Genomic DNA, 12,856 nt, shown 5'->3' with positions numbered 1-12,856 from the left:
TGAATGATATTTATGCACACCCACGTCCCCTCTTAGGTAAACACATCCTTCACTGGCCTGCCATAAGCACTGTATGTAGTGGGCGGAAAAGGGATCAAAAAGGTAAAATAACAGAGCAGCGTCACTGCGTCTCAGGAAGACGCTCCACTATGATTTTCCCTCAAGTGGGCAATTTCTGCCACCCACAGGGGGTTGTCTAGCAAATATGTGCAGATTGATCAGGCAATGTTAAAGGTCTGTTGGAATCGTGTGTCTGGAATGGGCTTCAAACTAAGATAATAATTAAAAGGTCAGACTGAAAATTAAAAAGCATTACATTGAAGAAGCTTTTGGGAATATCTCATATCTTCCATTGGCCCAGATATTAATGACTTATTTATGTTTACTAATGTTTCGTTAGAATAAATAATAATGAACACCAATACTGTTGGTATAACAACAAGTTCTGCTTGAAATAGCCTGTATTTATAGTTATAGCATTCAGTACTGGGTTGAGCCAATCAGTCCTTCATTAAGTAAAATGAAATGTGCTGATTGAGGAATTTGAAAACATTTGCAGTACATGAAAGAGTGTGTTCTTCCACGGGTCTTACAAGATATGAAGAACTTTAATTTCGACTGTATTAATGTTTATTTCTATTAGACTGTAATGTTCACAGTGTTTTCTCAGGCATAACCACACTTCCTGACCCAGTAAACACGTTTGATCTGTTTAATCCTTAGAAGTCAGTTATAGCCAGCTTAAACAAAATAATGGTTTCCATATATACATTTTCTTATATAAGTGGCATTTTCCAAAATTGAATCAACAGGAAAAGGTCAGATATGCAGATTTAAAATGTCAAATGTCATTTCTATGTATAACAATCATGTAAGTGCATGATTTAATTACGTTCACTGAGCAAAGCAACTGTAGTAACTTCTAAAGGGTTTAACAGTTTTCTTGGCTGGCTCAGTTTCATTGCACAGCATTGCACATCCACATATTCCTGGTGCGTGTTGCGCAGCTGCGGTGGCCCCCGTGTTTGACGGTGCTGCCCGTTCAGATGCCTGCACGAGTGTGAAAAGGCAGCGTCCTGGCTCTGATTTCTGTGAGTGGAAATTGCTGTGCATAAGCACATGTTTTCAGCCGGCCCGCGGCCCCACGGCCCATCCAGCGCATTGAGGGACTGAGAAAGGAAGGATTGGCACCGTTGGTGGTTACGCTGACATCAGCAGCTTGCATAGACAATGCTGAGCAGCTCACGGTATGTGTGAATGTGAGGGAGAGATAGAGAGAGAGAAATGGCAGCAGTGGGGCTCGCTCACTTACAGTAGTCATGCACGTGCAGGAACAAATCAATCATCATTGAGTGACCAGCATTAACAGACCACAAAAAAAACAAAAACAAGTGCATAGCAAGGTCCTCTCTCCACAATTAAGCTTGTGTCGGTGGCATCGAATTGATATTGATTAGATTGAAAGTCCTGTATGATGTGGTTCCATTGCAGTGACCCCTTTTTCGCCGGTACTGTTATTGACTAAACACTGATCTCTCTGACCGCATTAGCTTTAACTTGTAGGTCAATTAGTGTTAATAATTAGTGGAATACACTTACTGTACCTGAGCATTAGTAGTTTTAACCTGATCCTATTAGTCACACCTGCCTTGTTTAAACACCCTGATGGTGTAGAGTGCTTTTTCCAACCACAAACCCTCTTACTCATCCTCTAGACCTTTAGAAGTGGCCAGTTTCTGACCACAGGACCAGAGCTGGCAGGATGTTTTTGGTTCTCCAACCAGTACCACATCTGCTGCTGCACCTGATGCCAGTTCAACACATCTTTAAAATGGCCCAACTTAGTCATTTTCAGTGTAATATCTGGTCAGCAGTGGTCTTTTTCTATTGAAAGGGTTAATATAAAACATCAAAATAACCTAGTAATGATAATGGTAAGGGTAAATTATATCAAGATACAAGTATTAAGACTTAATTTATTAAAATTGATAGTGCTTCTCATGAATGATAGCAACTTAAACACCATCCAACACCATCCAACCCGTCTTAACACTTTGATTATGATTATACGCTGCTACTGTACCAAGTTCTTTCCAGTAGCCAGTGTAATATATTTTTATTGTAGAATTGAAAATCAGACTGAAACTGAAAATATTTATGAAACCCTTGTTGTGCACATGTTGAAATGAACAGCAAGTCTTTAAGTACAAGTTAAAGCCCAAATACATCTAACAAACTGTCAAATCTGTGCATTCCCATGTGTTTGCACCACTGGCGTCCTGCCAAATGTTGGTTCTTTTAGGGTTCATGCTTGGGTTCGTGTTGTGTGTGCTAATGTAAGGGTCAGTGCACCCTGTGCCACCAGGAAGGCAGGAATGAGGTGATGCATGCAGCGTTCCATGAAGGCCACACATTTCAGAGTTCACAGGGCAGAGGTCAGCCGGGGCATTAATTTGAGTTTAAAGCGATGGTGCGCCACACACCGTGCGTGTGTGTGTTTCTGAAATGCCATGCAAGTTTGAAATGCTCTTCTTGACTCCTGTGGTGCACAGCCTATTACCAGTGAACAAGTGCAGCACCATATTTATACAGTACACCCGGCCATAAAGTCTCTCTCTCTCTCTCTCTCTCTCTCTCTCTCTCTCTCTCTCTCTCTCTCTCACACACACACACACACACACTGCTCTAAATATTAGATAGAGTTAGTTGTGGCCGATATATTGTCAGTAAACCTAAATAGATAAAAAAAAAGCTGTTCCCTAACTAGAAAAGTGGTGTAAAGTCAAATCGATACATGTTTAAAAGTTTTTTCTTCAGCATGTAGAATAGCAGCACTCATACTCTTGTGCTCTACATGCATAACTACAAATTTCCACTGGAATTTTATCAATCTACCACAACAAACAATGTGTTGTGCTGTGTTCCCTCACTTTCAGTCTTTTGCTCCTACTCACTATAGCCCTCTCTCCCTCTCTGTGCCCCCTCCCTCAGTAATTAATGAACTCTTCCTCTAGAGTTTCCCTTGTTCCCAGCAGCAGTGTCCGCCTCGCTTTGTGTTTAGCCCTGCCTCTCTGGCACAGCCTGATTAGGTCTGGCAGGGCTCCACTCATTCTCCACAGGGCCATTCCCACAGGCGCTGTGTGCCCTTGTTTGTGCCCCCTCCCACTCGCCCTTTGCCTTCCTTACTCCTTCCCTAGCTGGACCATCAGGCTGGGAGTCGGCCCCTGTCCCTCTGCTCTACTGGACATAAAACGATGACTGATAAAGCAATCAGTAGAGCTGAAAACCAAATTGGACACAAACCTCTTCACAGTGTGGCTTATTGAAGCCACCAACAGGCTGAAATGCCAGCAGTCCATAGCCTTTAAACCTTATAGTTCTGGTTTTATAGCAATTATTTCTCACTTGTTGATAATAAAAACGGTGGAAAATTCCTTGTCTTGTTTTAAGAAAAAAATAGCCACATGTTTACCCTTATCCTTATGCATTAAAACAAGTGTGAAAAAAGTCTGAAACATCATTTCAAACTTATTGATAAATGTGCAAATATGTAATAAAGTATCTTTTTTTATTGAACAGAACAGTAATACTTATTAATTTATTAAACTTTTAGCTGTAGGTTTGATATGCAGAGGTTTATTTTAAAACTAATCAGTCCTAATCCGTATCTTAATCATTCAAAAATGTAGCTACGTAACATGAAGAACTTAAGTGTAGGCCCAAACCTGGGCTCTTCCAGGGTTTTCCAGGAATTCCACAATTCCTTCCTTCAGACAGTATCAGACTTTTGATGGGGCGTTACTTGGGCATTAGTTATAGAAGTTGTAGTCGTCACAGGAAGTTGCTGGCACAAATTTCCATGCATCCGTTGTACATGAGTAAAATTTCCCCTCAGGCAAAGGCAGAAGAGGTGTGTGAGACTGTGGTGAGAAGTGCCAGGTAGCTCACATCTGTTCATTCAACAAGATCAAACTAGATCTGTTGGTTGAGTGTCAAATTCTTTATTAATGCGTCACAAGCATACCTTAGCAAACGGTCTTGTACAGGTGATTCAACATCCTTACACACAGCCTCTTACGTGTGAATTGGTAGTGAATAAAATGTTGGCAGTTATTGACTAAATACCTAATGACGTATTCTTCTGGTATTTATCTAAAAATTAGACCTTACAATGAATTAGTCAGTGTTCTCACCGTTTTTGAGAGATATCTATTGAATAAAAAAAAAAACTTTTACATTCTAGATGTTGGATCACAGACAGGTCAGCATGTTGACTGGCTCAGGATACGAATGGGCAACTGTAAAAAAATTGCTAAAAAAAATAACGGTTCTAAAGAGAAACAAAGTAAGCAGTTAGACACTAGTGTAAACATTAATCAGACAGAAACTACATTTCCTGAAGGAAACCTACTATTTATTTATGTTTTACACAATGTTGTTATAAAAAATAATAGTTATATAATAGTTCTTGTCATCTGTCAACATCGCTATTATATCTGTAATAACGTTCTGCAAAAGCTAAATAAATAATATGTTTCCTGTCTGGAAATGTGGATTCTGTCTGATTAAAGTTTACAGTACTGTCTGAAACTTTTATTTAGTCAGTTTTTAATGTTTTACGATGTCATTATAGAGAAAGTCTGTATTAACGGCACAGCTGCCTTTTATTTCTATGAGTTTTACAGCAATACTCAAACACTGGAACTAACACTATGCCACTTAACACTACCACTATCACATAAGTAGTGTCAGTTATTTATTATTACCTTAAGTAATAGTCAGGCACTTTTCCTGGATTCCTCACTGCTTACGTGTTTAAGAGTCAGGAGCATGTGTGTGTTTTTACATATCTGTGCATTTGGGAATGAGTTTATTTATCTCCTCAGTGTTTCTAACGTCCCCAGGTTATTATTTCTCACTTAGTGTCATCGTGCTTCGTGTCTGGCACACGCAAATGCTGGCCTTCTCTCACGAGTGCTGACCTCTGCCCCTGGCCTGATCAGTCTTAATGGTGTCAGTGATGGCTTTGTGGGTTTAGCAGAACCTCTGACCCATATGTGTGCGAGTGTGCAAAGGCAGCGTGATGTGTGTATATGCTTGTGTGTGTGTCTGTCTTTCTAGGGAGTCTTAGTAGAAAGAGCGTGTCACAGCACATATAAATGATTTCCTCAGCTCGTCTTCTCACAATACTCACTTCCGACTCCACTCCCATTCCCAATATTCACCCCTCACCTAATAATGACTGATCTACGTTTAATGCTAATTCTACTATTCAAATTCACGCTCATTTGTGGTAGTCAGTCTCAAACAGGGTCTGAAACAGAAATCCTGAAATACAAGAAAGACGGTTCTATAAATCTTGTCAAAGCAGTTTGGAGCGCAACATTTCTCATGAGCAGAAGTTTGATGGACAGTGACCTAAATTGAACAGGCACTTAGACAGTGCCCTATAGCAGTAATTAGCTAACTGGCTTTTAAAGGATACCTTTGACATTTTTCCAAAGAATAAAGGTTCCTTAGCTGGTAGGTGTCCTGCCATATTTATGAGGTTCTAAGAGAGTGTATGCTTTTTATTTTTCAACAGTGCACTCTTCATGTTGATTTACAGCCTCAAGGAACTTAATTCTTTTACATTTTATTTTAGTTAGGTTAATCTTACTCTTGTTGGCACAAAAGTAGTACATGAATTTCCCACAAATGACTGATATACAACTCTGGAAAAATATAATCTACTTCATATTCATGAAGTTTTAAGAGTTCAGAAATCAATATTTTGTGGAATAACCCTGGTTTTTAATCACAGTTTTCATGCATCTTGGCATGTTCTCCTCCACCAGTCTTACACACTGCTTTTGATAACTTTATACCACTCCTGGTGCAAAAATTCCAGCAGTTCAGTTTGGTTTGATGGCTTGTGATCATCATTCTTCCTCTTGATTATATTCCAGAGGTTTTCAATTTTCAATATGAGTTTTTAAAGAAACTCATAATTTTTAAGTGTATTTATTTCCTGTTCATGGAAGCAAGTATGAGTAATAATTTTACACTGTGTTTCCTGGGACATTTAAAGAACTGAAGCTGATTGTGCCTATAGCCTCTCAGCCTGTAGTTCTTGTCTCTCTGAATCATTACTGCTGTCCTAATCCTGCCCACATTAGCATTGCTAAAATTAACCCCAAAGCCAATCAAAATAATTCTGCACATCACACACTCGCACACATACACAGTACACCATGCCAAAGGTGCTGCTCTGTGCTAGTGCCAAACCACAGAACCCTCTTCCTCCCTCTGATGGCTGTCAGAGGATCAGCACCATGCAAACACATGCTCTCACACACACACACACACACTCACTGGCCCTCATATTGCATGTTTAGGCTGGACGTTTGTGAAACTTCCCCGGTTCCATCAGAGCGGCATCTCTGATAAGGCAGCTCCAGAACACCACGCCAATCCTCTTAATTTCTCGGGTAAACAGTGCTTTTCACACTGACTTGAATTTCCATTCTGCCTTCCTGGCATCTGTGTCGCGCTATCTGAGCGCACCCCCCCACCCCCTCCCCCCCCCCAACAACTGGCCGCCTCTCACCCCTTTTACACCAACCGGAGCTTTACGCCAACATCTGATAAACACCAAAAACGCTGCCCTCACCACTGGGCTGCACTCTGCCACCCACTGCTGATTGTTGTTGTATATATATGTGTGTGTGGTATGTGTATGTGAGGCCATGCACGGTTTTTTGCCTTCAGTTGCTTTTCATTAGGCTCTTCTACACTGCCAGCCCTTTGGACAGAGCAAAACTAGTATGTCTAGTTTAGCTATACATTCCTTTTACATTGTAATATGAATATATGCAGTTAGTTAATCAGTTCATTTAATAGTAATGTATTGTTTGTAACATTTGTCCCTCGATTTGTTAGACTCAATTAAGCCAGACACCTTTTAACATCTTCTAACTGCTGCTATTGCAACATCATCCTCGTTTGATTCAGCTCAACACGCTTGGAGGAGAACCAACTAAACCAGCTGTTTTTTTCTGGTAATCGCAGTAATTAATCGAATTTTATTATTACTGCAGATAATAACTGTATGCACTGTTTAAAATGCATTTACTTATCCAGCAGCTTCCAATTGGCTAGAAAAAACTCTAAATTTCGGTCTTTTGACTGTTAGATCGTATGGGTGCAGTGTGTGTGTGTGTGAGTTTGCATTTAGCATCTCCCCCGTGAATGCTTCATTCTGTAGCCGTCCAAATATATTCGCATTTAATTTACCATGCACAGCCCATGCTTACACTGTGTGCCTGGCAGAGAGAGAGAGAGAGAGACTAAGTCTGATGGTGAACTTGAGTCAATAGTGCCAGTATGAGGGGCTTTAAGAGGGGCTGAGCTGTTTTGGGTAAAGTTGTTTTTTAGCTTGTGTTCTGTGACGCAAATGAGACTTGGAACATGGGGGGGGGGGATATGGCGAGTATCTCCACATACCAGGCTGCTCTCATGGTGATGGCATGACCAGCAGAACAATGCAGGCTGGCATAGCGAGGCCGACAGCGCGGGCACACACAGAGGGTCTTTCATCAGCACTTGCTGATGATACACAAACACACTGCTGCACACCCGTTTCAGGACTGCATGTTTTTTTTGTGTGTGTGGCTGGTCAGTGCTCTGTGCTCTCTCCTGCTGCTCTTGTGATTGTGTTTGTAAGACTTTGTGAGGGTTCGGTGCTCTTCCACTAAAGTTGACTTCACTTGAGTTCCCACATTCAGTAAAACCCCATCTCTTTCTCTATTTCTCTCTCTTTCCCATTATTTTCTCTGTCTATTTTAATCTTTTTCTCTTCATCTCTGTGCCTCACTCATTCACAAAATGTCTTGCTCTTTCCATCCCGCCAATTTTTCTCTCTTCTTGCTCGCCTCTCTCTCTCTTTCTCTCTCCCTCTGTCCGTCCGCTTGCTCGCTCGCCCACTCTGATTCTCCTCTCTGTTCATTTGCATCATAATTCACCATTGTGTTGGACCATAGCAGTGTGATGGAAATTTCTGATGGTTTGATTCATGCTGGGATCGCCCACCAAGAAGGCTGCCAAGTCTGCAGTTAAGGTTTTTGCAGGACATATGCACACCACTCAAAACTTGCACACTGTGTGTGTGTATGTATAACATATGATTCTCCATGATGTCTCCAGCTGCTTTCTTCATGGCTTCAGTAAGTGTATTTGACATGGCTGGAGGAAGAAAGCAAACAGGCTTCTGTATGTTTGTGAGTGCACACGTACATAACACATGCAGTATGTGTGCGTGCATTTCCACAGCCCACAATTGATTTCCATGGAATCTTTCCGAATCTGCTCGTCCAATCTGAACTGGATAACCCTCAACCGTGCTTCACCTTGCCTGTGAATGTGCTTCATCACTCCAGCTGGTTTTGGGTGCCCACCAGTTGCTCAAAACCCCATTCAAAGAGAAAAAGCCACAAGTCCAGCAGGCTTTGTTTGCGCAGGTGGAGCAAAAGTTCAAACTTTCATTATTGTAGTGCATTCCAGTATATTCCTTATGTATCACACTTTCAGATGGTATTTCAGTTTGCACTGATAATGATAAGGAACTAATGGGTATTTGATATGTTTTCTACATATCTCTTGACATGCTGGATCATTGATCTAATTTTTGCTGAAATCAATGTTTTTATATAGCAATATTATATCATAGAATTATTTTCTGTCATGCAGCCCCGTGTTGGATTAAACTGTTTTGTATCTTTCTTTTTTCATCTGTAAACCTTAACCAGAAACTACACTTAAAAGTAATGTTAGACTGGCGGTGTAATTTTAGTCTAAACTAATAGCTAAACAGAACTTGTAATCACCCACCCCCACAGTGTGTTTGTTTATCACCACCTTGTCTGGTGTGTGCATTGAGTAGTGCTTAAAACTAGTAGTTGAATAACCTTTAAAACAATGTGCAATTTAAGTAATATATTACTTATATTTTACTTTATTATTTACAGCGTTAATAGTTTCTTGGTAGGTTAAATGGTTGAGTATACTATTGTCAGTTAATTCAAACTTGGTAGGTGCAGTACACTACCAGCTTAAAATGATTTAACTTTGACATGATATTGCTAAATATATTTTACTGTGGTGCTTTATCTGCCTGAAAGGAAAAATAATTCATTAAAAGAGAAGCAAGTCAGGGACAGTTATGATGGAATTCACACTAAATTCTATGTTCAGTACCATCTCCCCTGTATCAAGTATTCCAAGATGTGGCTTTGGGAAAGCTTGAGTGTTTTGTTCTTGGTCTGGGAATGGTGTTGCATGTCTTTTTCATGGACGCAAAAGTGCATAATTTCTCTGCCATTAGAAAAGCAAAACCCCATCAGAGTTCAAAGTAGCCAAATTTCGCAAGCATGTCGCTTCCAAATGAAACTTTGGTTTGTGTTCCTTGATGTGTATATTTGTGGGCATGTGAGTCGCCCCTCTTTCTAACCTCACAAAGCCAGAACACTCCCGCAGTCGTGCCTTCCTTGCCCTCCTAAAAGCGTTCCAGAAATTTGGGTGGCCAGCGTAAGCTTAGCTTTGTTTTTCTTGCTATTCACACGTTTTACAAGCCTTCAAGGCAGCTTTTTCAAAAAGCTCTCCACCGCGGTTTTTGAGTCGTTACACGTTAGCTTTGCTTTGATTTGGAAATATGGATTTATTTTCCCCTCCGGCAGCTGGCCGGTGACAGCTGACGTGTGTTTTGCAGTAGGTGTGACATTTTAATGAGTCGGCCATTTTGGGCTGCGCTCCCAGACTGGCATCTCGCTGCTTCCTTCGAGTGGTGCGGAGAACCCAGCATGCTGCTCCATGTCCGAGAAGCCTCAGTCTAAGATCTAGGTTATTCATTATGCTGCTATGGTAAACCTGTACACTGTTTGTGTGTCTTTGCGGTATTGTTGGCTAGCTTTGTGTTTTTCTGTATAAGTATGTCTTGGCCTGCGTTTCTCTTTTCCCCCATACTGAACAGACTAAGTCTCGTCCCCGTCTTCACGGGAGCCAGAGTTGCTGGCTCCAGCTGAGTCAGTGGGCCTGAGAACTGGGAAAAATGATACTGGAGTAGTTTCAGTATCTGCAGCTAGCTGTTAAAAATGCAGTATCAGACCAAAGCATAGTATTTTACAGTATTTTAAACAGGTATTTTGTAATTGTGTCATTTTATAAATATCAGAATCACCAGTAGGGACTCTTATGGCGCATGCATTGAAATGCCAACAGAAACAGTGATGGCTTTCACCATCTCACTATTTCTGTACTGCATCATGAATCTTTGGCAATCCTATGGTGTTGAGCTTATCCTATAGTTTGCAGCAGCAGTTTCTTTATTCTTCTTTCTTTTGACTGAACAGATATGACAGTATAAACTGTGATAAGAATTTAAGACACAGGTTCTACTTTGCCCTCAGTTGGAGTATTGAGTACAGAAAAAAACTGTAATAAAATGCATCTCGTTCATAAAATCATTGGGATAATTAAAAAAAAAATTAAATGATGCCATCTGTGCCAACCTTAACCTTAGGTGATGAAAACATTAGATTAGGAGCTTAAACGTAGTAGTGGTGCTTCACACTAGACCACTGTGAAGTTTTAAATTAGAAACAAAGCTTACTAAACTCGACTCAAATGGACTAAAGCAGGTAAGTGTTGATTGAAGGTTCTGAATCTCACTCTTAAGTTCAGTTTACCGAAAGGCTTTTATCTAATGCCATTAGCTGCATTGTCTTAAGCTTCAGGCTGCTTTAACTCTGACAATAGGCTTTAGCAGTCTGAGCCCTTTTTGAAAGAGAATCCACTGCTTCTATTGTGCTGCTCTGAGTCAGGCTTTTTATGCGCACTTTACAGCTAACACCGAGATTCTGTAGTCTCTTTCAGACAGACAGACAGACAGACAGTGTGTGTGTGTGTTTAGTTAATGGAGGAAAATTAGGCTGACACACTTTAGGAGAAGTAGGCAGACACTGCATGTTTAAGTTTATTGTTAAAAAGTAAAAAAAAAATGATGTGGTTCACTTCTCTCTTCTGATGCACAATGTCGGTCTGAGTGAGTGTTTGATGCATTGAAGGAAAGTGTACTGTAGACATTCTTTGTATTTGAATGCATCACTTGTGCACAGCTATGAATACCACATTCCATCAGGTAAGTGGATGTGTGTGTGATGACACGCCAGGCGCGGTGTGTTTTTGTGTGTGTGTCCCACACAGTCATGCTGCCCTCCATGGTGCTGCACAAATCTACAGTACAGCCGTACCAGCGCGGCTTCTACTGCTCTGACGACAGCATTCGCTACATCTATAAGAACAGCACTGTGCCCTCGTCCGTGCTGATGGCCGTGGGCCTGCTCCTGCCCCTCACCAGTGTAAGTGCCCCAGCGTGGGGCATCCGACTGGGGGCATGGGGCCAGCATAGCTGGGCGGTGGCATGGGAGGCCTCATACTCTTGAGAGAAAAAAGAAAAAGACATTTAGAATGAATGAGTGTACACTACAGGTCAAAGGTTTAAAAGCAATAATAACAAACATGATTGACTAATATAATTCTGTGGAAAATCATATCCAAATGAGCTCTCACTGACTCCAGATGCAGTTGATCAGACAATATCATGTGTTTGATATATGAAGTTTGCTTTGACTGCATCCAGCTCAAGTGATAAATGATATTCATTTGATTTTTTTTATTACTAAACTATTCATTTTAAGTGCTTAAAAACAGTTTAAGTTTGATATAGTGTATAAACTTATTGACCTGCAGTGAAGATCATGTCAAATAACATTTGTTAGCATTATTAGTATATAAATAACTGTTTTCCTAGTGAAGCTAAAAAAGAAAATCATAGGTGCATAGCTGCTTTAGTGTGTTGTATACAGTGGCCGACAGTCTCCCATGCCAGGTGACCCCAAGCTCTGTGGCAAATCCCATGAACCTTGGCTGCTGTGTGCTGTGCTGTGCCCCCCCGCCCCTGCGCGTGTGTCTCTCTGTTTGTCTCTGTGACTGACATGAAGCCTCTCTCTGTCTCTCTCTCTCTATGTCTCTCTCTCTCTCTTTGTCTCGCTATAGCTGGCCTGCCTTTCCTGTTAATTGAAACTAGCATGATCGAGCCATACCGCCGTGGGTTTTACTGCAGTGACCAGTCCATCCGCTACCCGTATAAAAATGAAGACACCATAAGCGATGCCGTGCTCTGTCTCGCTGGCATTCTTATTGCCATCTTATCTGTAAGTCCTTCTCTTATATGAAATACATCATCCTTAACCCCCCTCCATACACACAATATCATCACCTTAATAAACCACAGATAATGTAGTGTTTGTTGAATATTAATCATAGTAATCGAAGAAGAGTTTCTCATAAGAATGGCAGGAACACCTGCAAGATAATGTAGAAACCTATCCATACATCCATCATATCCATCATATCCGTCTTCCAAAAAGTAAATGATTTAAAATATGAAAAATACTGTATGTTCATCATGATCAGTATTCAGTGGTGCTTTTGGGCTTCTTGTTCTGTCTGCATGCAGTCTTCCTTCCATCGCTCTCTTTCTTTTAAATGTTGTTTTGATTTGTGTTTGATCTGTGTTTGATTTGTGTTGCAGTAGTCACAGTGCTTGAGTGCTTAAAATTAAATTTAAGTGAAATAATTTAACAGAGATGATGAGTAGATTGCTGCCATGAAGCCAGCAGAACTTCAGTTTAGTTTAGATTTGAAAATTATTACAATTTAGTTCAGATTTTTTGTTTTAGGTTTGTTCCTTTAGATTTGCACTGGAGCTATATAGCTAATGTAGCTTACAGCTAATAACATCTTCATACTACCAGTCTTT

The 12,856-nt window shown here is 40.7% G+C and overlaps 1 protein-coding gene across 2 annotated transcripts in view; it reads left to right on the top strand.

Moving 5' to 3' along the window:
* Positions 1–12,856, top strand: part of plpp3 (phospholipid phosphatase 3) — a 48,039-nt gene that overhangs the window by 11,566 nt on the left and 23,617 nt on the right. The window contains exon 2 of one of the 2 annotated variants that reach the window (XM_007260661.4): positions 11,239–11,393. In XM_007260661.4, coding sequence (XP_007260723.3) covers positions 11,239–11,393 — 155 coding nt within the window. Of the gene's footprint in view, positions 1–11,238; positions 11,394–12,090; positions 12,249–12,856 lie in introns of both variants that reach the window. The other variant, XM_007260660.4, reaches the window with a different exon arrangement.

The sequence above is a fragment of the Astyanax mexicanus genome, chromosome 1 (genome assembly GCF_023375975.1).
Source record: "Astyanax mexicanus isolate ESR-SI-001 chromosome 1, AstMex3_surface, whole genome shotgun sequence".
NCBI lineage: Eukaryota > Metazoa > Chordata > Actinopteri > Characiformes > Acestrorhamphidae > Astyanax > Astyanax mexicanus.
This window is presented reverse-complemented; position numbering and strand designations above follow the sequence as displayed.